Source organism: Cornus florida, unplaced genomic scaffold, assembly GCF_030987335.1.
Source record: "Cornus florida cultivar Cherokee Brave unplaced genomic scaffold, ASM3098733v1 CherokeeBrave_3.0.0_Hap2_Chr07, whole genome shotgun sequence".
NCBI classification, from domain to species: Eukaryota; Viridiplantae; Streptophyta; class Magnoliopsida; order Cornales; family Cornaceae; genus Cornus; species Cornus florida.
In genome coordinates this window covers 1,132,445-1,160,264 of record NW_026775577.1, presented here as the reverse complement: position 1 = coordinate 1,160,264, position 27,820 = coordinate 1,132,445, and the positions used below count along the sequence as shown (strand labels likewise).

General features: G+C 33.3%; 1 protein-coding gene across 1 annotated transcript; it reads left to right on the top strand.

Moving 5' to 3' along the window:
• Nucleotides 1–17: 17 nt before the first annotated feature.
• On the top strand, nt 18–26,240 carry LOC132267499 (WAT1-related protein At1g25270-like). The gene is made up of 6 exons (XM_059768658.1): nt 18–173; nt 19,944–20,044; nt 20,129–20,369; nt 20,545–20,653; nt 20,757–20,846; nt 26,023–26,240. The coding sequence occupies exons 1-6, from the start codon at nt 18–20 to the stop codon at nt 26,238–26,240; spliced, it is 915 nt and encodes a 304-aa protein (XP_059624641.1).
• Nucleotides 26,241–27,820: the final 1,580 nt, after the last annotated feature.

Below are 27,820 nucleotides of genomic sequence, written 5' to 3'. Positions count from 1 at the left end.
GTTGTCTCATAGATGTCATGGATGAGGTTATGGAGGAGTCCATCCCTTCTATGATTATAAAGAAGCCAACTGAGGACAATCTTTCATCTCTTCTTTTCGATGATCCCCTTGCATCTTGTCTTCTTGAAATGTATGAGAATTGTGGGTTTGACAATGAAGGATCAATGAGTGAAGTTAATGATTTAATGGAATCTGTTGCAAGTTTGGATTTTCCACCTTGGAAAGTTCCAAAGGAACCTCTTCCTCCAATCTCTAGCACTCCACCGGTTCTATCTCTAATATCTCCACCAACTATTGAGCCTAAAACTCTACCTTCCACTCTTAAGTACGCCTTTCTAGGCCCGAAAGAAACTCTTTCGGTCATCATTTCCTCTAATCTTGAAAAAGATCAAGAGGATACTCTTTTAAATGTGCTTAAAGAAAATAAGGAAGCTATAGGATGGAGTGTGGCGGATCTAAAAGGGATTGATCCTTCTATTTGCATGCATCGCATACTCATGGAAGAGGATGCAAAAGCTTTTAGAGATGCCTAAAGGAGATTAAATCCAAACATGAAAGAAGTGGTTAAAAAGGAGGTTGTGAAGCTCTTAGATGCCGGTATCATTTATCCAATCTCTGATAGCAAATGGGTGAGTCCAACTCAAGTAGTTCCCAAGAAATCGGGGATTACGGTGGTTGAAAATGCAAAAGGTGAGGAAATCTCTAAGCATATCGTCAATTCATGGCGTGTGTGCATTGATTACCGCAAATCAAATGCCGCCACTAGAAAAGATCACTTCCCCTTGCCATTCATTGATCAAATTCTAGAGAGATTAGCCGGGCAACAATATTATTGCTTCCTTGATGGCTATTCGGATTATAATCAAGTAGCCCTTGACCCCTTAGACCAAGAAAAAACCACATCTACTTGTCCTTTTAGCACATTTTCTTATAGATAGATGCCTTTTGGTTTGTGCAATGCTCCCGCAACATTCCAAAGGTGTATGATGTCAATTTTCTCGGACATGATGGAAGAGTATCTTGAGGTCTTTATGGATGATTTTTTTGTCTTTGGGTCTTTATTTGAAGCATGCCTTAAAAATCTAAATTTAGTGCTTAAAAGATGTCGTGAAACAAACATTGTTCTTAGTTGGGAAAAGAGTGATTTCATGGTTCAAGAGGGTATTGTTTTGGGTCACGTCATCTCAAAAAGGGGAATTAAGGTTGATAAAGCAAAAGTTGAGCTTATTTCTGAATTGCCACCACCTTTAAGGTAAGAGAGGTTCGCTCCTTTTTAGGTCATGCCGGCTTTTATCACCATTTTATCAAAGATTTTAACAAGATTGCTAGACCCTTGTGCAATCTTCTTGCCAAGGAAACATCATTCGTCTTTTATCAAGCATGCCTAGATGCTTTTCTCAAATTGAGTGACTTGTTGTCATCTGCTCCTATTATGCAACCTCCCAATTGGTCATTACCATTTGAAATAATGTGTGATGTTTCTGATTATGCCACGGGAGCGGTTTTGGGGCAAAGGGTAGGAAAAATTCCATACGCCATATACTATGCAAGCAAGACCCTCTCGGGAGCTCAATTGAATTACTCCACCACCGAGAAGGAATTACTTATTGTAGTATATGCTCTTGATAAATTTCAATCCTACCTCTTAGGGTCAAAAGTCATTGTCTATTCTGATCATGCTGCTTTGAGGTATCTTTTGACCAAGAAAGAAACAAAGCCTCGTTTGATAAGATGGATCTTACTTCTTCAAGAATTTGATTTTGAAATCAAAGATAAGAAAGGCACCAAAAATATGGTTGTCGGTCATCTCTCAAGGTTGGTAGTAGAATCTTCACCAAGCCCACCAATTCATGATTCATTTCCAGATGAACAATTGTTCCAAGTCTCTAATGGGCAAATGCGATGGTTTGCTGATATTGTGAATTTTCTTGCAATTGGCAAGCTCCCAACTAATTGGTCAAAGCAAGCAAAGAAACGTTTCTTTGCCAACATCTGGAACTATTCTTGGGAAGACCCTATCTTGTTTCGATATTTTCCAGATCAAATTGTGAGAAGATGTATTCCAGAGAGTGAAATTCCAAGCGTCCTTTTATTTTGCCATACCCTTGCATGCGGTGGGCATTTTAGTGCGAAGAAGACCGCCTTAAAGGTGCTTTAAAGTGGGCTATTTTGGCCCACCATCCATAGAGATGCCTACAATTTTTGTAAGGAGTGTGAGCGATGTCAAAATATGGGTTCAATGTCAAGAAGAGATATGAGGCCCTTGACAAATATTCTCGTTGTTGAAATCTTTGGCATTTGGGGCATTAATTTTATGGGTCCTTTTCTTATATCTTTTGGATATCAATACATTTTGTTTGCCATTGACTATGTTTCTAAGTGGGTGGAGGCTTATGCTACCAAAATCAATGACCACTCCATTGTTATTCAATTCATCAAATCAAACATCTTTACTCGTTTTGGTATGTCAAGAGCAATGATTAGTGATGGAGGAAAGTATTTTTGCAATCAATTCTTAAGGAAATTATTTCTTAAGTACTCCGTTACTCATAAAGTCGCCACTCCTTATCATCCTCAAACAAGTGGGCAAGTAGAAGTGTCAAACCGGGAAATTAAGCATATTGTTGAGAAAACGGTTAACACAACCCAGAAGAATTGGTTGCACAAATTGAATGATACTTTGTGGGCTTACCGAACGGCATACAAGACTCCCATTGGCGTGTCTCCATATAGACTTGTTTATGGAAAACCTTGCCATCTTCCGGTTGAGCTAGAACACAAAGCTATATGGGCGGTTAAGAAGCTCAATTTTGACCTTGACAAAGCCGGAGAGAATAGTTTACTCCAATTGAATGAGTTGGAAGAGTTGAGACATAATGCCTATGACAATGCCAAACTCTACAAAGAGAGAACTAAAGCTTTTCATGATAAACACATTGTGAAGAAATCATTTGAGCCTAGTCAAAAAGCTTGGCTTTTCAACTCTAGGTTAAAACTTTTCCCCGGAAAGTTGCGAACCAAATGGGAAGGTCCATATATGATCATCTCTGTTACGCCGCATGGGGCAGTTGAAATTCAAAATTTAAAGAATGGTAACACATTCAAGGTGAATGGGCAAAGTTTGAAACCCTACATTAAGGGACAAGTTTTTCAAAGGCATATGGAAGCTGCACTTTTGGTTGATCCAATCTATGAAGAGATTTAGTGATGCACTTAATGTTTTCAATGAGATCTTCGAATTTTTCCTTAATTGTTCCTGTTCGATCGATCTCGGAATAGGTTCGATCGATTCAACACCCATCTCTGCATCCAATCATCTCTCAGTTCCATCGAGAATTTCCTGCATATTTCAGCTCTCTGTATATTGAGCGAACTTCATTTCAGATCGATCTAAGTCTTCCAAGATGTTCAGTTGTTCATTTTATTCCTTTAATTCGTAGTTCATTACTAGAGACTAGCAATATTTAAGTTTGGGGGTGTGATAAGCGCTGAAAAGTGGGCATTTAAACCCCTTAAGCTTGAGCATTCTAGGACCTTTATCTATCTTATTTTCCCGTTTTATTCTAATTTCATGTTATTGTCTCTTTCAAGTGCTTATTCCAAAAATAAGTTAATTCAGCCAAATTAGAGCATTAATGAAGCAATCTTGAGCTGAATGGAAGAAAGGAGCAAAGTGGAAGCAAAGTGTGGAAATTCAGCATGTTCGATCGATCTCAACATTACTTCGATCGATCTGGAATTCATCGATCTAGACATTTCAAGATGGATCCAAGCTTTTGTCTTTATCCAAAAGAATACAACAAGTTCAATCGATCCAACATTTCTTCGATCAATCGAAATTATTCGATATTATCCAATCTTATCCACACCTACCACCCCACCTACCACTTTTGTCTCTTTTCCAAAATATCTCAGAGATTTATCTTTAATCAAAAAGGCGCCGCCATGGATGATCGATCTTTGCAGTATTCGATGGATCTTACCAAAGTTCGATCGATCGAACCTCCTCAAGTCTGAAATAAAACAAATTCCAGCTCATTAAAAGTTGGCTCATTGTGCAATCATTGGAGGGACCTTGGTGTACGAGCCTAGACCATTGTGTGTGACACTTGAGCTACCTATATAAGGATTTGGAGCCATTTTAAGAGTATAACAACATATCATCAACACATCTCATATCTTGGAAAAGGGCCTAGAGACTAGAGAGAGCTTTACACCTTTTGGGAGTTCTTCCATTCTTCTAGGGTTTCCATCAAGAAGGAGGTCATGCCTACCATGGAGATAGCCCTTGATGGTTGGATGACTACTTCAATGAGTGGCTAGACATCTACTTGGGGCTAGAGTAACCCCTAAGTTTGCTTCCTAGACCTAGTGCTTTGTATATTTTTGGAGATTTATTGTAACAAATGTTTTGATCTTGGATTTATATATATCTTGTGGTTTCTACTTAATGTGTATGGATTAATACTTTCAATTGATTATCTATTTCTACCCATACGTCTATGTATGCTAGAATGGATGATTCATGTGCTTTTCTCTATATCTAGTGGAATTTATGCATGTCAATGTGTATGGATGGAGTTAATCTAGAGATGGTCAAAACATAGTACTTAATTGAACACACTTGTAATTTATTTGATGGTTTACACTTGTTTCTTGATAAATTGTGCCACACTTTTAGCTTACTTAGTTTAATTTTCATGTCTTTAGTGTAGAAGTAGTGTAGTTGCTTTAGATTCATAGATTGGTGGACAATCTATTCTTATTTCTTGGTATTCCATGCTATTGAATTCAAGTGGTGTATGTTTCTAGATGGTAGTGTGTGCATAAATTGTGGTTTCATTGAATAGATTTTGGTCTCATTTGATAGGTTGTGCTTTTCACTTAAATTGGTTTGACAATCTATACTTATTTGTCATCCATGCATAGTTTCAATTAATGTCACACACACACATACAAGTTACAATTTAATTTTCCCATTGATATACAATTGCTAGTGTCTAGTGAAGTCAAGCTTAGTGGTGAGCTCTAGTACCCCAAGTCCTCTCCTCTATATCTTTTCTCTTCTTTCTAAATTGTTACCTTTTGCTTGCTTTAATTAATTTGCATAATAGCTTAATCAATCAATCCAACTATCTTTTGATCATTCGACCTACTAACCCTATATATTATTTCCATTGCAAACACGCCCACAATTCCTTAGGACGATCCCTACTCACTCTAGCTATATTTTTAGTTAGAGGTAGTGGTGACTTTTACCAATTTAAAAATTGGCCACATTACAGATTCACATTCTTAGTGCATCATTTAAACATTGGTGCCAGCAACACACCACCAAGTTTTTGGTGCCATTACCGGGGATTGAATTGGCAACGCCGTATTTCTTTGGAAACAAATAGGAATTAGTACTCGTTTGATCGTGTCTTTATTTTATTTTATCTTTGGTTACTTATTGTGTTTGGTCCTAATTGGGTAGGTGCATTGAGTAAGGAAATCAAGCAAAGGAAACAAAGGAAGCCAAGTGAAGCTAAGCAAAAGCATAAAGAGCTAAAATCTAAAAAATTGCAAAGCATAGCAAGGCCTGAAATGAACACCCATATAGATAGACCTATCGGTGTTTATGTGGACAAGAAATGAACACCCATATAGATGTAAAGAATGATTATATTTTCGGTACTCGTTGTACGTTATACTATTATATTATTTACCTAACCCGATCTACTTCTATGATTTTAAATCTCTCTCTCTCTCTGTGTACATATATAGACCTCTCCCCCTCTCTCAATGTCTCTTTCGAATATTTCAAAATGTTTCGTTCCACGTATTCGATCTTATGATCAGTCACAATCTGAATGTTATATAAGAAATTATTAATGTGTTGTATAGCTCTCAACTGTTCCATACCATATTGCTTCCGTGTGTATACTCAATATTTCACACATATAGAAATTTACAGAATTGAAGAAATACCCCGACTTTTGTCTTTGGTAATAAAATGAAATACATACATTCCATTATTTTATTTTATGTTTTATATTTCCCCTCTCCTCTTCTGTGGCTATCAAATGCCCTTACTTGCAAGTACATCATTTTCCAAGTCATAATAATTGCAATATATATATATATATTAAATTGATGCTACTTTGGGGAAATTTCGGAGAAATTATGCACTGTATTGCCGAGAAGTGAAGGTTACCAAATAAAATGAGGTCACCTCCTCCATTATATATATATGTAATAGCAGCTTGTGTGAATATAATTTATGTACATGTTATTGTACATAGTTACGTATTAATATTGGACTTCGCAAGTACGTAGTAAGTTAGTAACATTATTCAACCTTTCTAGAGAATCTTTTTATCAATTGGGCAAGTGGTCGTTTGTCCCTTTAATTATATATGGATTTTTCTTTTTCCCTTAAAAAAACCTACACCATATGCGCGCATTATACGACTGCGTGTATGTGTGTGTGTATATAACAAAGAGCTCATTCTCTTGCGTACTCAGATTGGGATTCGTATAATCAGAAACTTCAGTTTTGTCTTTGGAGATCATTCTCTTAATTGCGTTCTAGAAACGCAAAATAGTAGACATTATTAGTCAAAGATGACTATACAGATGTAAAAAGAATCTAAATCCTCAATTTTCACTATTGTGTGGGCCATATAATATATTATTAATTTCATTGCATCCATGGTACTATAAAATGGAAGTGACAGAGTGACACCCCCCCTTCCCGAATGGCTAATTCCAGTTCTACTTATGCTTCTTGTACAGACCATCTATGTAAGAGTTGACATATTTTACAAACTGGCCATCACTCACGCTATGGCCACCTCAATTCTCATCGCCTATCGGTTTAGCTTCGGCGAAATCTCATTGGCTCCTCTCACCATTTACAAGTCATGGTAGTACTCGTGTGATATATATATATACACACACACACACATGCACATACACATTTTTCATATATTAGCTAGCTAGGGAAGATTTTATATGTATGTGTGTGTATGGGTGTGAGTGTCATATCCTTGCAAAAGGATGCATTTGAAAACTGTACCACATGCAAGCTAGAGATGTAATATAATCATATATATAAAAATTTATTCTTTTAATCAAAGAATAATTTGTTATCTAAATATATATGTTTCTCTTACAGGTATAATAGACCTAAGCTGACATGGAAGATGGTATATCTTACATTTGTGTGTGGTTTGCTTGGGTATGTAAATTCATTCATTCCAAGGATTTGAATCTCCATTAATTACTAAATGGATGCGTACTTTCACTATCGTTCTCTATTATTTTTATTTATGTCACCCAAATGTTTAAGTCAAGAATTTCTAAGTAATACTTACCCTAAAATTTAGCTATATTTTTATAATTGTCAAGCTACTAATAACATTTTATCATTAAATTTTTGATTTCAGGAGATCATTGCATCATAATTTGTACCTAGAGAGCTTGACTTCAACTTCTGCAATTTATGTCTCAACTATCGTTAACCTAAATCCTGTTGTTACTGTTGGGATTTATATGCCCGGGCATAACAAATTCCTGTTTGGATTAAAGTGACATATGTTCCTAACGTTTATGAAATATTTATGTTTTTATACAATTGGTGAATTCAATGTATTATGTTTCGATTCATTATAGAATTGATAGTGTCCACTTAATTACAAGAGATATTTATATATGTATGTGATTGCGATCAATAAATGAATATAAATAGTAATCATAAATGGTTCATAGTCGATAATTATGGATGGGCTCATAATTAATTAAAACTTGAACTGGATCCGCGTTAGGTTGAGATATATTGCGAGAGCCGTCGTATGCAATTGTTCCCTATCACCGTCATGGCATTTGACTCTTAAGCATGAGAAAATTATAGATTCTTTTATTAATTAATAATTACTTTGATTTGTTCGGCGGATTCTTCGGGATCCTTAGACCGATATTTTGGGTAGTTATGTAATTAATAGTTAGAGAGTTATATTTTCAATATTTGCATCATTGCTACTTGTATTTATTTTGTATTGATTATGGTTGATCACAAAATAAATTCGAAGGCCTTCGTATGTTTTTAGACAAAATGATTTATTATATATTTATTTATTTAAATTATTATTTTTTGTCAAACAAATATTTTTATTGTGATCGAGCCAGAAATAATCAATGGTACCAAAATAAATATATTAATTAAGTAGTCGGATTGATGGCTTTATTTTTCCGATAACAAATTATGCATAAAGGGGTCAAAGTGCAATATTGACTTAGAGGTTATTTATTATTTAATTGGAGTTCAATTAATTTCTTTTAGTGGAGTAGAAATTAATTTATGAATTAATTGAATTGGGTCTATGGACCGGGCCAATTATTAATTCATTGTAGCCAATAAAATAATAGGCCCAATGGATTCTCACTCATAGCCCAACTTGATATTGGAATCATATTAGATTTGAGACATGTGAATTAGAGATTATGAAGGATTTGTTACTTCATTTTCTTTATTTTTATGTTACCTATAAATATACATGGTCTATGTATATTTTAAGGTGATTTTTGGAAGAAGGAAAAAGGAATAAATTTTCTCTCTTTAGAAAATTAGGGTTAGTGTTCTCATCTAATGGAGGCTCCCACAAGCCTAGTTTTCCAAGGTCATTCATGGAGGCATATGAGTGATTCCTAAAGGCAAAACAATTACCAAGAAGATAGAGATCCAAGGAGAATGCATCATGCTAAGGGATCTATAATAAGTGAGAACATTCACTTTAGAGGAGAGATCTAAGGTTTACTCAAACCTTGATGTAAGTATTCAATCTTTTAATTGAATGATATATCATGTTTTATTTTTGCATAAAATTTGTCTCTATGTAATGAATCAAGATCTATGAATTTAAATCCCTCGAAAAGTTTTTAAAACTAGCACGTTTCCCAACAGTGGTATCAGAGCATGGTTTGATTCATTACTAGAGATCATGATTTTATGAAAATCATCATTCATGGATCCAAAATTATATTCATATATATTTTTATTGATGTATGTTGATGTATGATTTAATATGTTGATATATATTGATACATAATGATGTATAAATAATTGTGAATGAATGATGATGTATGGTTGGGCCATGGATGAAGCTTATAGGTTAAATTAATGTAATTTTATCTTTGGATGAATGTAATTAAGGCTTTGATTTAGCCGTTTGAAAGTTCAATGATGTAATTTAATTTTTTCCATTGTATTTCAAATTGTAAATATTTTTAAAGCCATGTAATCTTCGTCAAAGGATGCTATGAAGCTTCAAGAAGGTCCAAGAGGGTTGAATTAGGCTTCAAGAATTTTCTGGGATTTTTTAGAAATTTTTCAGAATTTTTCTGGAATTTTTTAAAGCCTAATTTAATTTCTGGAATTTTTATTTAATTTCTGAAATTTTTCGGCGATTTTCCGGCGACCGGAGAGTTGTCGGCGGCAAGGTTTTGGCCGGAGATCAAGAGGGATTGATGGGAAATAATCCCATGTGACGCGGCTAATGATAGACCCTCGCGCATTACTTAGAGCACATAAATGTTAAAAACTGAATCCATTGGCCATTTAAATTGCTTCTGTTTGTTATTTATTTATTTAACTGATGCATGGAATAATTAATTGTTTATTATTATTATTCATGCATTGGATCCATGATATTTAATTAAATGACTTGATTTATATTAATTAAATTATGAAAATTAATTGAATTTGATTACTAATTAATTTGAGAGCACTTATTGGGAAACGAAAAATTATTTTTGTAAATTATTTTTAAAGTGTGCCTCAAATTAAATATTAGTGAATCGTTTAAAGTCCAAATATTTTCTAAATTTAATTGGATTAAAATCAAGACGTTTTGCATGCATTATATCATGTAAATGAATAAAATGAAAACCCTAATTATGAATGATATAAAATTGAGTGGGAGCGGGGATTTTTATACATTACCCTATGGCCTTCGTTATTAACGCCAATGTAATTAGATCTTAAAAAATAAGGCCCCACGCATAATTTGAAGAGTCTTAATATTACAAGAATGGTTGTCTCATGAAAATAATAATATTAAATGTTCATTGTAATTAGATCTTTAAAAATAAGGCCCTACGCATGATTTAAAGAGTCTAGATTATAATGACAAGATATTTAATGTTTTATTTTTCATTAGAGCATTAATAACGTTATACACTCAATCTAAAATCAATAGTGTTAGCTCCCCAACGGAGTGGTCTACACTAGGTGATTTTAGAAAGGCTAAACATAATCGGGAATCATTTCATATAGATAGACAAGGCATTGTCTTAAGATATATGGAGATGATGGGATTTGCCCGCCAATAGTAATAATGAACTTCGCCAACCGAATAAGTTATTGGCGTATTGATTATCCGATTTTTCATACAGTGGTTAAGGGACCCACATATTATTATTTTAATAGAAGTACTCATCAAATAGCAAATGAATCCCAACAATAGTAATAATGAACTCCTCCATCAGGATAAGTTATTGACATATTGATTGGTTGATTTATTATACTACAGGGTTGAGGGATTTGCATTAATTAAAAGGGATTGTTTACTAATAATGATAATGATCTCTTGTTTGATTGAGATTTATTATATTATGTGGTAAACAAACTCATTTTAATTTTAAATATGCATGACAGTATTAATAATTCACCTTACATATTGTTTGAATGCATTTATATTAAGATTAATTATGTCTAATCCAGTTTATCTGCTTGCTTACATATTTAATATAACTGGACCTCATTAATATTGACTGGAAAAGGATCTTAGATATTTTATTCACAACGTAAGGGTACAAATGTATTTACTACTCCTAAATCTAATTCTTTTTACTTTAAGATACCCAAGAGAACATTAATGCTTTGAATAAGTGAAATAAGGCAAATGAGATGACTTGGTGCAATATTCTAGAGATTACCTCGAATACGCTCCAAAGCTAACATTTACATTATTTTATTTTCTTCAAGCATCATGTTAAATGTCAATAAGATGTTTTGGTGAGATTAGATAGAGAGTATGCTAAAGTACTATATCAGACTTGAATAGCATTAAGATAGCCCAAAGAACTCCAGTATGAAATCGAATTTTGGAAAATGATTGTTTATTATTTAAAAATTAGCTGGAGATCAATAGGGCTGACTTGGGTGATAAGTTTCAAGTTGACATGATTATTGCCTTGTTACCAAACTCATTCGACTCTATTAGAGTGAACTAAATAAGGAATCAGTTTGAGTTCACACTTGCTGATATTCTTATAGAATTGGTAACAGATGAAGGAATAATCAAGAGTATGGGCGTTCCTATCAATCAAACCTAGTCTATATCATCTTCTTCTAGGCCCAAGTGGAAGGGCAAAGCAAAGAAGAAGGATGATAATAGGACTAGGCTTGCACAAAACATGGGTATCTAAAAGGTTAAAGGGAATAAGGCAGTGTATGTTAAGGCCGAAGGAAATTGTTTCTTTTGCCGCTAACTATGACACTCAAGGACGAATTGTCTAAGCAATGACGTGGCATAGGAAAATGTATATTTAATCATTGAGCCATGTTATGTGGTTGTATCTATTAATTCCTGATGGATAGATTCTGGAGCCACTAAACATGTTTGCAATTGTTGCAAGGATTTCAGGAATCCAGAAGCCTCGATAATATGGATATATATTTATACTTGACCTGATGTCAAGGTTGTAGCTAAGTCAGTGGGAGTTTTACATCTGAAATTAGAGAGTATGAGGATATTAGTATCAGAGAATTATCTTTATGCACAGAAGTTAGACGCAATCTAGTTCGTGTTTCACTTGTGGTTTATAAAACTGTATTGTTATTTTGTAAAACTGGTTTTATAAAATTGAATAGATATGCGATTGCTTCTGGTGCATTGAAAGATGGTTAATATACTATAATCACAAGCTCTTAAGATTTGCAGGATGTAGAAACTAATGTTGCATCTTCTAGATTGAATGTTAAGAGAAAAATTGTTATTCCTGACTCTTTTTATTTTTAGTGTCTATTTTTGGGTTGTAATCAGTCAAAATGAGATTCAAAGATTGGTCAAAGAAGGTTAATTACCTAGTGAGGCAAAGGAGCCTAAACCAAACTTGTGAACCCTGTTTTGAAGGATAGATAACTCTTAGGGCTTAATCAGCCAGATGAAATAGACATAAAGGACAATTGGAGTCGGTACACACTGACACGTGTGGTCTTATGAACATCCAAGCAAGATTACTCACGTTTTGGATAAATTTATCTGATGCAACACAAGTCTTAAACTCTTGGTATATTCTGAGAAGGTCAAGACTGATATGGAGCACATATTAGGTAAACTTATCGAGACATTTCGATCTGATTGAGGATATGAGTATTTCTTAGGATAGTGTAAAGACTATATAGTCAATGAGGGTGTTGTATACTAGTTTTTCGCAATTGACGCTAAATGCATTTAGGTGTCAAATAGGAATAACAGAATTCCACTTAACATGGTTAGATCTATGATCAGTTATGCCATATTATTTCTTTCATTTAAGAGTTTAGCGTTAATGACATCGATGCGCATTATGAATTGCATTCCATCTTAATCTGTCTCAAGGATACCGTTGAGCTGTGTTTTTTACTAAATCTTAGTTTGAATCACATGCACATATGGGGTAGTCTTGCACATGTGCACTTGATATGGACAAGTAAGTTGGAAACAGATCATACGCATGATAGATTTGATAGCTACTCTAAAAGTCACTAGGACGGATTATTTTATGATCTCAATGATAAAAGTTGATTTTTTACACTCACTGTTTATCTATAGGAGAATCATATTATGAATCACATACCTAGTAGCATAGTGTTAGAGAATATGGTATGAGTACCAGATGTACTGCATATGAACACACTTAGTATAGAGATTTAGAATTATAGATGAATTCCCTATTGATGCGTCAGCATCATCTAGTACACAGATTCCTTCATCAGTACATTGATGTAGTGGGAAAATAATTATCCAATCTGACAGAATCATGTTTTTAGGTGAGACCGTTATGGACATCCCTGTTAAACATGAGTTGGACCCAGTAAGCTACACGGAAGCGTGAACCGATATGGATACAGATCGTTTTGGCGAGTTACTATGAAATCAGGGTTGGAATCTATGTATTCTAATAAATTCTGGGATCTTGTAGAACTTTCTAGTAGGGTGATACCTATGGAAGGCAAGTTAATCTACAAAAAGATACCAGAAGATTTCTTAGTGAATAAATCATTAGTGTACAAGGGAATGTCATTATTTTTCTTAATTCTATATATTGATGACATCCTACTCATTTATAATGACGTGGAAGTTTTGTCATCAATAAAAAGGTAGTTGTTCAATTACTTTTAAATGAAGGATTTTCAAGATGTAAGCTATATTCCTAGGATCAAGCTTTTGCAAGATCAGGTTAAAAGGAAAATAGGCTTATCTTAATAATCCTACATTGATAAAGTTTTGACCAGGTTTGGTATGCATAACTCAAAGAATGAGTTCTTGTTTTATTGATATGGATTGCTCTCTCTAGTAAGTAGTTTTTCAAGACTATCAAAGGAGATTGAGCAAATGAGACTGGAATAATATGCTTCGGCATATGAGAGTCTCATATATGCCATGGTCTATACCAAACAGGACATCCGCTACATAGTAGGGATAGTCAGTAAAGATCAGTCCAATACTGGACTTGACAACTAGTCTGTTGTGAAAAATATCATTAAGTACCTAAGGAGAATCAATGATATCATACTCATTTATGGATGTGATGATATGGTCCTAGTCAGGTATGCTAGTTCTGATTTTTAATCAGAAATAGATACTATGAGGTTCATGACTTAGTGTATGTTCACTTAATGGAAGGGAAATCAGTTGGTAGATTGTTAAGCAGATTTCAACTACTGACTCAAACCTGCAGGTGGAATATATTGCAGCCTTAAAGGCCGCAAAAAGAAGCCTATTGGTTTGATCTCACTGATTTAGAGGTTGTGGAGCATACTAACCTGCCTATCGAGCTATATTGCGACAATAGTGCATAAGTAGTCCAAACCAATGACCCAAGGTTCCATAGATGAACAAAATACACTGATAGGAAGTATCATATTCTACATGATATTGTCCGGCAAGAAAATGTACTTGTGGCTAGAACATTGCATTGGAACACAACTTTGTTGATCCATTAACAAAGGTGTCGTCGATCAATAGTTTTGATCAATACCTAGATAACATTGGAGTTAGATGCAATTTGAATTGGCTATGAGGAAAATGTACTTGTGGCTAGAACATTGCATTGGAACACAACTTTGTTGATCCATTATCAAAGGTGTTATTGATCAATAATTTTGATCATCATCTGGATAACATTGGAGTTAGGTGCAATTTGAATTGGCTATGAGGGCAAGTGAAAGCTGTTGGGATTTATATGCCCTGGCATAGCAAATTCCTGTTTGGATTAAAGTGACATATGTTCCTGACGTTTATAAAATATTTATGTTTTTATACAATTGGTGAATTCAATGTATTATGTTTCGATTCATTATAGAATTGATAGTGTCCACTTGATTGCAAGAGATATTTATATATGTATGTGATGGCGATCAATACATGAATATAAATAGTAATCATAAATGGTTCATAGTCGGTAATTATGGATGGACTCATAATTAATTAAGACTTGAACTGGATCCGCGTTAGGTTGAGATATATTGCGAGAGCCGTCGTATGCAATTGTTCCCTATCACCGTCATGGCATTTGACTCTTAAGCATGAGAAAATTATAAACTCTTTTATTAATTAATAATTACTTTGATTTGTTCGGCGGATTCTTCGGGATCCTTAGACCGATACTTTGGGTAGTTATGTAATTAATAGCTAGAGAGTTATATTTTCAATATTTGCATCATTGCTACTTGTATTTATTTTGTATTGATTATGGTTGATCACAAAATAAATTCGAAGGCCTTCGTATGTTTTTAGACAAAATGATTTATTATATATTTATTTATTTAAATTATTATTTTTTGTCAAACAAATATTTTTATTGTGATCAAGCCAGAAATAATCAATGGTACCAAAATAAATATATTAATTAAGTAGTCGGATTGATGGCTTTATTTTTCCGATAACAAATTATGCATAAAGGGGTCAAAGTGCAATATTGACTTAGAGATTATTTATTATTTAATTGGAGTTCAATTAATTTCTTTTAGTGGAGTAGAAATTAATTTATGAATTAATTGAATTGGGTCTATGGACCGGGCCAATTATTAATTCATTGTAGCCAATAAAATAATAGGCCCAATGGATTCTCACTCATAGCCCAACTTGATATTGGAATCATATTAGATTTGAGACATGTGAATTAGAGATTGAGAAGGATTTGTTGTTTCATTTTCTTTATTTTTATGTTGCCTATAAATATACATGGTCTATGTATATTTTAGGGTGATTTTTGGAAGAAGGAAAAAGGAATAAATTTTCTCTCTCTAGAAAATTAGGGTTAGTGTTCTCATCTAATGGAGGCTCCCACAAGCCTAGTTTTCCAAGGTCATTCATGGAGGCATATGAGTGATTCCTAAAGGCAAAACAATTACCAAGAAGATAAAGATCCAAAGAGAATGCATCTTGCTAAGGGATCTACAATAAGTGAGAACATTCACTTTAGAGGAGAGATTTAAGGTTTACTCAAACCTTGATGTAAGTATTCAATCTTTTAATTGAATGATACATCATGTTTTATTTTTGCATAAAACTTGTCTCTATGTAATGAATCAAGATCTATGAATTTAAATCCCTCGAAAAGTTTTTAAAACTAGCACGTTTCCCAACAGTCACATCCATCCTCTCAACCTTACTTGGGTGCGCACTTAATTAGTACTAATGACATCACTAATACTTAATTTTAACTCTGGGTTGATAGAGACCTGAAAATAGTGTTTACATGTAGTACTATAGTGTTTTTTTTTCACTTGATGGGACCCTATCACTCAAAGTTTATGTAATTTGATTGGTCTGTCAAACTTTGTGGGATTGTTTGACCAATTAGAAACAATGGTTGACTTTGCACCCAACGCATTTTCAATGTCAACATAGTATAGACATATTAGAATCTCATGCATGACCAATTTAGTGTGACGATCTTTGAAATTCACTCTACTTTCTCTGCAGGTTAGAGAGCTTAGCATATAGAACATCAACAGGAAGATGTAAGATAAACCCCACCAAATAAGATGGGATTTATGAGGTTGTTGACTACATTTAGTTCCAAGTGTTTTTGTTGCATGTTTCGTGTTGTAAGTTAGTGGTGTATTAAAGTTAAAGGGTGGCAAAGTTTGACATTGTTTGTCAATGAAATTCAAACACGACATGAGATAAACAAGTTAAGGTTGACCTTAAATGGATTTAGGTCATAAACAGGTTGATACAGTTAATTCGTTTACTTAATCGTGTCATCTTAGGGTTTAGGGGTTCAACTTGTGTTACTCTTTTAATCTTACGTGTCATAATGAAGAATATAACTTGTATAACGTGTTATCTGTTTAGACCAGTTTAGCCATTTCAACATAAACCATTATGATTTTTACTTAAAACATTTGTATTCTATTTACTTGGTTCGGGGTGTTTGATGTTTTTATTCTTACTTTAAATATTTGGATTAATTGAATTTTTTTTTCTTTTTTTCCCTAGTATCTATTATTTGATTGAGTATTAAATGTTTCGTTTTTCTAAATAGGTCATTAAACATATTAACACGTGTAACTTGTTTAACAAACATGTCGAGTTAGTGTTAAAAGTTCTTGACACCATTATTAAATAGATTGTGTTTTGATTGACCTATTTAGTAATTAAAATACCTTTAAATCGACACGACATGATTATGATCAACGAATACAAATCGTCACTCCTAGAAAAGATAAAATAAAACATCGCAACTATGTTTGATAATTGATTTTTCTCATTTAAATAGCACTCAATTTGTTGTCGTGTGCACAAACTCTTGAGCAATGAATAGTACCCATTCACTTATGTGAGCCTTTTCAACTAGTTATTTTGCCACTCAATCATGCAACCTCATAATAATATTTTTTTCATATTTTTGTACGTTTCGAAAAATCTGGGAACAAAATTTTATGTTACTTGAGTAGGAAGGATTTAGAGTCAAAGCAACTATGGTAGCATGGTAAAACTAACATGGTGGTGGTGGTGTCACCGTTGAAGATATTTAACGTTTTTGTTTAAGGCCTCCAATTATATCGAGTTGGTCCCGTGTAATTCCAATCACATAGGCCGAACTCGTTTGGTTCATCCTATTGGCTCGGCTGACCCGAAATAAAACACACATCGTCACAAAAAAAATGTTGTTTTTGTTTGAGACGACGAAAACATAATTAATCAATCTAAGCTCCTGGGTTTATGTACTTTTGGCAAGTCAAATTGGTTGGATTAGACTCTAGTTAATAATATTTTAAATTAAAACAAGATTGGGTGGGTGACACCCTTGGAGTTATAATGGACAGGCATTTAAAATTTTTTCATGCCAAGTTAAGGATGATAGCCGGAACATTTTCCTAATCCCCTTTTTGACCAATCTAATGGCTGCAATTCAAACTATTGTATACTAAACAATATTGCATTGCTTGTGTGTATATAAAATTTGAACACATTGCATGTTTGTATATAAAATTTGAATGCATTATATGTATGTATATAAAAGATTTGTACATTGTAGAAAGAAGTTAAAAAAACACAATAAATTTTTGTATTCTTTATGCATGATGTATTTTTTTTTCTATTAATTTTCTTTTTAAATTATATATTCACGATATTTGTCACAACATGCACCACTTGGGTTTCGTAGTTTGGTACCATCAGAAAGTTTCAATTTGGTCTTCTGGGTTCTAGAACGGTTGGAATGACGAGACTACTTGCCTATTATGACTACATGGATATAAAATAAACCAAGACCTCAATTTCACTATTGTGGGGGCCATCCGGTAATGCTAGCAAATAGCGAGAGCTAGTTAAATGGTGGGCTCCACATAAAAATTGTTAGCAGATCTCTTTAATCGTGGGTGGGCTAACGTGGCTCTCAATAAAAGTTCACTGCCAGCCAAACTAGATGTATTATACCAGATGTCCTAATAATAGGATATACTCAGATGGTGCTAGAACGTTAAAACGAATTGGAATTGGATTTGGATCTAATCCACTAAATTCAAATTTGATAAAGTTATTATTGAATTCGATCCGAAATAATTTTTATTAAATGAATATTTAATCTGTAATATTTTTTTTTACTTTTAAGCTTCATTTGTTTTAGCGTAAAATATTTTTTTTTGTAAAATATTTTCTATGTAACAATTTTTTAAGTAAAATGATTTCTTTATTTTTAATTTTTCGGTATTTGACAAAAATTTTAAAAATATTTTTTAAATAGTGTCTGACTTCTAAACACATTTTTAAATTAAAATTAAAATTTTTATTTGAGTCATTGATTATTCAATTTTTTTCATACAATCAATTAGTCCAATTATTTTTATAGCAACACTAATAATTATTTGACAAGAAAAATAAAAAAATAATCAATTAATTTATAAAAAAAATAATAAGAAAACCTAAACAAATCTACCTATCATCAAATGCAACAAGTGAATTTTTTTTTCTTCTCCACTTTACGTTTAAATTAGTTAAAGTTGAAATAAATACTCCACTCAATAATTGAAAATATGGTGGAAATAGTTAACAAAATTTTAATTAACACTTGAAATTAGTTGATAAGATATACCTTCTTTGCATATGAGATTTTATCTGGGAAGGTTAGTTTTATTTTTAAAATTGAAATATAAAAATTTTGCTAATATATGATGATGAATTGTTTATGTTAATTTGGACTTTATATATATTTGGTGGGGTTAAGATATTCATAAAATGACGCTACCTTTCTAAAATTCTTAATTTCTTTAATTTTAATAATTAGGTAAATTGATCTACCTTTCTCATTTAGTCTATTATTCTAAGAAGAGTTTTGTCTCACATGGATTATTAATTGAAAAATTATTGAGTATATGTGAATTGAGTCTTTCAAAAGTTTGTTGTCACATATATCACACATCCATTCAGGACAAAAAAATGGCGAATTGGTAATGAGGAAATTAACGATTACGACACAAATATCGAATTGGGAAATTCATAGGTGTGTACCTTATACGCATATCAGATTAAAGTTCTTAGATGCTTATTCAATCTATTGGGCTTAAGCTTGAGGATAAGGAGTGACTGTTTTGGTTAGATTTTGTTTGTTAGTTTCTGTTTTGTGAGAGCTTTATTACTTCTGTTTTCTACTGTTTTTGGGAAAAAATGTGCAAAACTCTGTTTATATCCTTGCTGAGTAATGTTACCATGCTTGATTGATTTTTTGTGCCACTCTAATAAATATTGTCTAACAGAGTATTAAAGCTAACATATATACAAGATATATATATATATGATTAATTCCTTAATATATAGGAGTACTGGTAGATGACTAAAACTGAGAACTTCAAAGTTTAGGTTTTTTGAACCCAAATATATATAATTTGGAAAAGTCGTAGCAATATTTTTTAATCATCTAAATAGATATTTTGTCTAAATATTGCAGAAAACAGGCACAATCTGACATAGAAGCAGATATGCCTTATATTTATGTGTGGATTGTTTTTATATCATACATATCAACAGTTTACAACTCTCCATAGGACTAACACACTTTTACAATCAGTTTTATATTTAAATAATGTTTGTTTTTGTTCTTTAGCCAACACTACTTTCTTTTTGTAATTTGTCATCAAACTAACAAATTTTCTAATTAATATTAATTCCAAGGGTCCTCTGTATCAGAATTTGTATTTAGAGAACTTACGTCTTACGTCTGTAACGTTTGCCACAGCCATCATCAACCTTACTCCTGTTGTCATATTCATTCTTGCAAAAATTCTCGGGTGCTTAATAATTTTAAACTTATTCTTTACCGTCTTTCTTTTTCTTCTTTTATTATTATTATTATTTTATATATATATTGGCAGGAAAGAGAGCTTAAAACTTAGAACATCAGCTGGGAAATTAAAAATAATTGGGATCATATTGAGCCCAGTGGGTGTTGCACTCCTCACTTTCTGTCACCTTATGGAGATCAACATCGAGTCGATTAAATTTGACTTGCTCTCCCATGTCAAACATGAGACGGAAGAGAATCACAATTTGGTATTAGGATTAGGTTTAGCTATAATGGCCACTCTGTGTAACGCAATCTTCTTCATACTTCAGGTAAATACTACTTTGTTTAAGTAATATTATTATTTATGAGACCATTCAAAGATTTTGTTGGATTTAGATTCGTTTTAAGTTGGCTCATACTCGAGTATGGGGCTTGAAATGGAGCTGGTACAAAGTACATTTTTGGATTATTTTACACTTTTTAACCGATTTCAAATTGAATCAGGATTTTGAGTCTTTCTCATCTCCTGATCCAATATCAACATCTTTAGTAGGGTACATGAACCCTCTAGGCCCTCTCAAGCACCGGAGAGGATCCTACTTTTTTTTTTTTGGTAATACGATACTAATGACCATAGTTTTCTTCCTTCACTTTGATTGCAGAAGAAGATTGAGGATGATACTGAGCATTTTACTAATCCCCTCTTTGATCTTCAGGCTACTATATATATGCCCTATGTGTGGAGAAGGATTGGGCCCAATGGAAGTTGGGATGGGATATCAGACTTTGGGCTGCCACTTTTTGCGGTAATATGTACATAATCATTTTATAAATAAACACATCTTTATTTGGAATAATATACTTATCCTTAGAAAAGCTAAAATTATGCTAGTGATATATAGAATTATAGAAATACTACGTCGTTAATCAAATTCAAATATTATGGGCTTCTATTGTAGGGTGGTCAAAATGAAGGCAAACTTACACAACAAAATAATGGTCAAAATGAAGGCAAACTTACACAACAAAATAAATAAGGCAAGCTAGTGATATTATTTGTAAAGAAAAAAAAAATAGCAAATAAATTAGAAGAAAATTGGGATAATTCCATAAAAATGGGGTTTTGGGGTCAAAGGACAAAAGAATGTAGTCAAAATCAAAATTTCCAAATTAATGAAATTTTACATTATCTTTTTATTCCTAAAATAACCTTCTATTATTGTTATGAAATTATGCTACTAACCCTTTCAAATCGATCTAGAGAGAAGAGAAACACATCTATACCAATCCTCTCAAACTCTCCTTCTCTACAGCTCCTCTTTCCTCGAACTCCCGAATCACACCGTCAAAATCACTGTAAAAAGAATGAAGTCAAATTCCACTTTTCTGTTCATTTTCTTTATAAATCATCAGTTCTCAATGTAATTTCCTTTTTAACTTTGATTCCTTCCCCTATTTTACTTATTTATTTTTAATTTCCTTTCTAAGTTCTCAATGTAATTTCCTTTCTAACTTTGATTTTCCCCTCTATTTATTTATATTTTACTTATTTATTTTAATGTAATTTTTTTTTAATTAAAATAATGAAGTTTCACAATTATTAAAATAAATTTACTAAACAAATGAAATTGCCATTTAAACCGACACTAATAAATATTGCAGTATTTGATTCTCTCTGTTCTCTCTCACTACCACTGCCAAATTCAAGATCTTCACAGTATGTATATAGATATATAAAAATAAATAAGTAAAATAGAGGGGGAAATCAAAGTTAGAAAGAAAATTATATTGACAATTGAGATTTATAAAGAAAATGAATAGAAAATTCAAGATCTTCACAGTATGAATATAGATATATAAAAATAAATAAGTAAAATAGAGGGAGAAATCAAAGTTAGAAAGGAAATTACATTGAGAACTGATGATTTATAAAGAAAATGAACAGAAAAGTGAATTTTGACTCCATTCTTTTTACACTTATTTTGACAGTGTGTTTCGGGAGGTTGAGGAAAGATGAGCTGCTGGATAAAAAGAGTTTGAGAAGATTGGCATAAATCTCTTCTCTCTAGATATGAGAGGGATAGTAGTATAATTTCATAACAATAATAGAGAGGTATTTTGGGAATAAAAAATGATGTATAGTAATTTTCCATGTCAACATCCGACTTTCATAAAATTTCATTAATTTGGAAAACTGGATTTTGACTTCATTCTTTCGTCTTTTAACCCTCAAAACTCCATTTTTATGGAATTATCCCAAAAAAATTTGTATCAAACAGTGATTTGACTAGCAATATTTTATGGAGTGAAGATTAAGTGTTGAAAAATATATATGAAGAAATAATCTATGTGGTCGAACTGAAGATATTAAGGGGTTTTTTTTTGGTTAAGGTAATGAAGATACTATGGTAGATGATATGAATAATTTAAAAAAAAAAAAAAATTAATAATGAACGTGTGAAGGGAGCTATAAGTTTAATGCTTATAAATAATAAAATTAAAGAAAACATATTTAGGTGATATTATTATATTTATGGTAGGTTCAATGGGCATTGATTAGAAGAGAAATGTTAAGTTGGGCAAGTGACTTTATGGACCTGTACTAAAGGAGGAAGGATGACGGTTGTGTGTAACAAATAGGAGCTTTATAGGTAACTTCTTTTTAACCGTACCCACTCAACACTATGCTCCAAAATAACTCCAATTAAGCAATAAAAAAAAAAAAAAAAAACTTCTTTCATTAATAATTTTTTTAAAATTATTGTTAAAATAGGAAAATAGTAACTTCTATTTTTATTCCAAACTGATTTTCTTAAGCATCATTTGGGGACCCAATCCAAAAGATTGACCCATATTGACAATCTTCTGATTTCTGACTCACCTCACAAATATTCCAGTCGCATCTTCACAAGATCGAGGAATAAAGAAAGCGTAGTATTTTGTCTCGTATCACAAGATTATGCCACGCAGGCATCACACGGGTTTACATAAGGATGACATGAATAGTTTACATGACTCAAAAACTTTTCAAACTTTTCTGTTGCAGGCGTTATGGATTTCTCTATAACAGTGTGGGATGTCTAGGCCTTTTTTAGTAGTGTCTACATAGTAGTCAAAGTTCTCTAAACTTGTCTTGTATAGTATAGATATTTATAAACTTGTAGAGATTGTTCTTTGGAGGATTTTAGAAACTAATTCTAGAACTCTCTTTTTTAGTAGTGTCTACATAGTAGTAAAGTTCTCTAAACTTGTCTTGTATGGTATAAATATTTATAAACTTGTAGAGATTGTTCTTTGGAGGATTTTAGAAACTAATTCTAGAACTCTTTCCCCCTTTAGAATAAGGTCACTTGTTGACATCCTAATCACTCATTGTAAGGCTAATGGCCCGTTTACTAACGCTTTTACTTTCTTATTTTTACTTCCTAAGAAAGTAAAATCATGATTTTGATTTTTTAAACTGAAATAAAAAGTAGAATTGTGTTTAATAATTTTTTTTACTTTCAATATTTTGAAAGCAAAAAAATAAGAAGTAAATTTAGTAATTATAATTTTTAATTTTATTTTTGATGGTCATTTTTCTCTCTCAAAAAAACGCTCTGTGGCTTACCTTCCATGGTCACTTGATAATTTGCCACAAAGAGAGATTGGTGAAGTGGGTTGAAGGGATTGAAGGTGGGCTTGTGAGAAAAGGTGAGCTGGAGTGGGTTGAAGGGATTGAAGGTGGCCTTGTGAGAAAAAGGTGAGATGGATTTAGGTAGGAAAGAAGTCGTAAGTATATGGTGTCTATCAACATAATAAATTAAAACATAATTTGTACTTTTACTTTATATTTTTAGGAATTGGAAGTAAAAAACAGGAATGATTCCTGTTAGTAAACAGGCCCTTAGTGTTTATATATGGAGATGAGACCTGCGTTGTAAGCACGTAGAGAGCGTAATAAATTAAAACAAAATTAATTATTCCATTTACCGTTCACGATGTTACATAATGTATCTATCACCACTTCCGGCCTGGTAAATTTGTCCCATTTAAATGTAGTATATATATATTTTGCCCATCTTTTTTTTCATTTATAACTCACTTCTTACTTAATTTCTCAGTGGAAATTTAGCAAAAGCAACATAATTAACTCCATCATCAATAATATCATTAGCTAGCTTTGCAGTGTCTGGTTGACCTATACTCTCCTCAAGTTTGATATCTACGGCAAAGTCATCGAATATACATAAAATTCAGCCTTTGCACTCTGGTTTTGCTGTGGTGTTATGTACTTATTAAAGTACTGATGGAATATACATAAAATTCAGCCTTTGCACCTTGGTTTTGCTGTGTTGTTATGTACTTATTAAACAACTTTGGTGAAAAATGATGTGATTTCTCATTTACAGAATAGTTGAAGATATACACAATATGATTGCCTAGTTTCCTCTATTAACAAACCTAAAGTAGGAAACAAGATCAACATTGAGTATAGGAATATTACACACTAATTATAAGAATATTACAACAGAATCATAATCCTTATACAATCCCTATAATCACGTTCTATCATACCCCCGCAAGCGCAAGGGTTCGGGAAAAATGCTAAGCTTGGAGCGATGAAGTTGGAATTGTTTCAGGTGCTTCATTGGTGAATGAAAGACCGGATTGGAGCAAAGATAAGTAGCACCAATTTTGTCACAATAAATTGTCGGAGAGGAAGAAAGACGCACACCTAGTTCACCAAGAAGATTCATGAGCCAATTAACTTCCGAAGTGGCGGAAGCAATTGCTCTATACACGGCTTCCGTGGATGAGCGAGCTACGGTATATTACTTCTTAGAACTCCAATTAACTGCATTGGAGCAAAGAAACACCACATATGCCGAAGTTGAGTGGCGAGTATCGGCATCACTTGCCCAATCCGCATCCGCAAAGGCATGGAGTGAATGAGGAGAGGAGGCCGAGAGGAAAATGCCATAATGAGATGTGCCTTTTGAACACGTTTCACGGCATTCCAATGAAGACACGAAGGACAATGCATAAACTGAGCTAGTTTATTGACCGCAAAACTTTACATCGGGGCGAGTGAGAGAAAGATATTGGAGTGAGCCAAGAACTTGACGGTACTCGGTAGAATCATGATAGGAGGACCCATCATCAAGCTTCAAAATCTCGGTGGATGATAGACGCGTGCTTACTTTTTTTGACTCATGCAGATTGGTTTTATGGAGAAGATCAAGCACATATTTCTTTCGAGTCAAGAAAAGCAACGAGTCGTTTCAACACCCAAAAAATAGCTAAGAGGGCCGAGATCTTTAAGTGAAAACCGAGAGGACAACTTGGAGATGAACTGGCGGATAACGTGAGGATTATGCCGGTGAGAATAATGTCATCAACGTACACAAGGAGATAGATAGTACATGAGCCATGTTGAGTAATAAAGAGAGAAGTGTCACTGCGGGAGTTAAAAAATCCATTAGCAAGGAGATACAACTTGAGTTCGTTGTACCATGCCCTAGGTGCTTGACGAAGACCATTTAGGGCTTTGTGCAACTTGCAAACATGAGACGGGCGGCTAAAATCAATAAAGCCCGGAGGTTGGTGCATTAAAACATTGTCAACATTGTTAGAAAGAGTGCCCTACAAGAAAGCATTATTAACATCCAATTGATTCAAATAATCTATCCAGGGACGTTGATGAAACCCTTTGGCCACTAGACGGGCTTTGTAACAGGCAATCGATCCATCCGGGTTCCTCTTGATTCGATTGACCCATTTACATCCAACAATATTTTGTGCGAGTGATTGGGGAACTAAGGACCAAGTGTTATTTTTATGAAGCGCAAGGAATTCTTCCTCCATGGCATTTTCGCCAAAGAGGGGGTTTATGGGCTTTAGTGAAAGATGTGGGTTCGGTGGTTGGGTCAAGGGAGGCCGAAGAGGTGGTGTGAAGGGAGAAGGAAATTTTGGGCTTATGGATGTTGTTCTGAGCTCTAGTGACCATCCGAGATGGTTGCACTTGTGGAGAATATTTTGGTGAAGGAGAAACAGTAGGCAGAGGAGAAGAACTATTTACCTGTGTTGGAGTTGGTGATGAGGCATCCTTGGAGAGGGTAGAAGTAGAAATTTTTTCGTGTGAGTGTGAGCTAGGACGGGAAAATGGGGAGGCCGAGCATGAAGATGAGAGAGTAGAAGAATTCGGTGGAGGTGTGTAGGTGGGTGAGGGAAGGGGAGAAAGTGGTCCAGATTTGGAAGGTGTGGTAAGAATGGTAGGTAATGAGGGAGTAGTAACAAGATTAGAGGGAATTAATGTTGTATCTTATGGAAGAGGAGGAGATGAATCGGGATGGTTAACTAATGAAATAGGACTAGATTCTGGTTTTGAACCTGTAAAGATGGAAAGTAATCTTGACATGGAGTGATTAGTTGGAAGATGAATCAAGAGACTTATTTTTATATGGAAAGGAGTCTTCAAAAAACGAGCATGCCTAGAAATAAAAAGCTTCCCTGTTTTAATGTCAAAGGAATTAAATGCGTGATTGGAAATGGAAAAACCGAGATATACACAGGGCCGGGATCGAGGTTCCCTTCATATACGAGCGCTCTTATAGTCCTGTCAAAATACATTCTTATACTCATTTTTTTTTTTTTTTTTTTTTCATTTTTAGTCCTGTCAAAATCATTGATGTTGGGATATGGTTGAAGTAGGACACCTCTGCAGCACTACACACTAGACATGCCACACGAGCGCTTGTTCTATTATCAAGACCGCTCTTCCTTCATACACATTAGACATGCCACACGAGCGCTCGCCCCTACATATTACCATTTATACATTACTCTTTTCTCTTTGGGTCACGGGCAAAAGAAATAATTTATTCAATAATTTTTTTTTTTTTTTTTTTTTTTGGGTTTCATCAAAAGAGAAAATTTATTCAATAGAGATTTTTTTTTTTTTTGAATCCTCCTTTTTTTGTACCTTTTTTTTTTTTTTTTTTTGTTCTTAACAAAAGATATAATTTCTTCAATAAAAATATTTTTTGGGGTTTTTTTTCCCTATCAAACGAGATAAAATTTTTAATGGTTATTTTTTTTTTTCGGTCCGGTCAAAAGAGGCAATTTATTCAACATAATATTTATTTTTGGTTATGAAAAAAAAAAAAAATTTATTGATAAGGAGAGGAAATCTGAAAGGTTAGTTGTATCATTTTATAAAAAATAATCATTTACTTGTAATGTTAAGGTTAAAATTGCCATTTCATTTAATATTGTAGTGCAATTGGAGAAAAAGTAGAATGATTATAAACTTGAGTGAAATCAGTATGTATATATGGAGTATATTTATAAAATATACTGTATGTTACAAAATTGGGATCACATATGAATACGTTGGCGTGGGCATTAGTGGCTTACTTTGAAAGCTTCTATATATATATATATATATATAACTATTGCCATGGGATATACACTCGTGAAATATATCAATAAAGCAATCTTGCGATTTTGGCTTTTTTTGAAGGCAAGTGTATAAATTATAGAGACTCATAATTAATAGGCAATGAGAAACTTAAAATGTAGCTACTTACAAAAGGCAAATTAGCCAAACCCACACACCTAATGCATGGTTAAACGTACCCAAAACAGAGATTGACTACTGGAGTATTTCATTAGTTAGACAATCAGTGATGGGAGCAATGATAGTGCTAAATCGCGGTCGCCGATAAAAGGAAGAAAGCAAGACAATGAAAACTTTGAATGTCTTTAAATAGTACGTAGTCAATCCATGCAGTAGCAA

Bases quoted from the DNA above. Each gene is read 5' to 3' on its own strand.
- LOC132267499 (XM_059768658.1), top strand. From the start codon at position 18: ATGGATGAGGTTATGGAGGAGTCCATCCCTTCTATGATTATAAAGAAG. The intron at 174-19,943 runs GTTAATGATTTA...CCTCTGTATCAG, and splicing joins ATGAAGGATCAATGAGTGAA to AATTTGTATTTAGAGAACTT. The intron at 20,045-20,128 runs GTGCTTAATAAT...ATATATTGGCAG, and splicing joins ATTCTTGCAAAAATTCTCGG to GAAAGAGAGCTTAAAACTTA.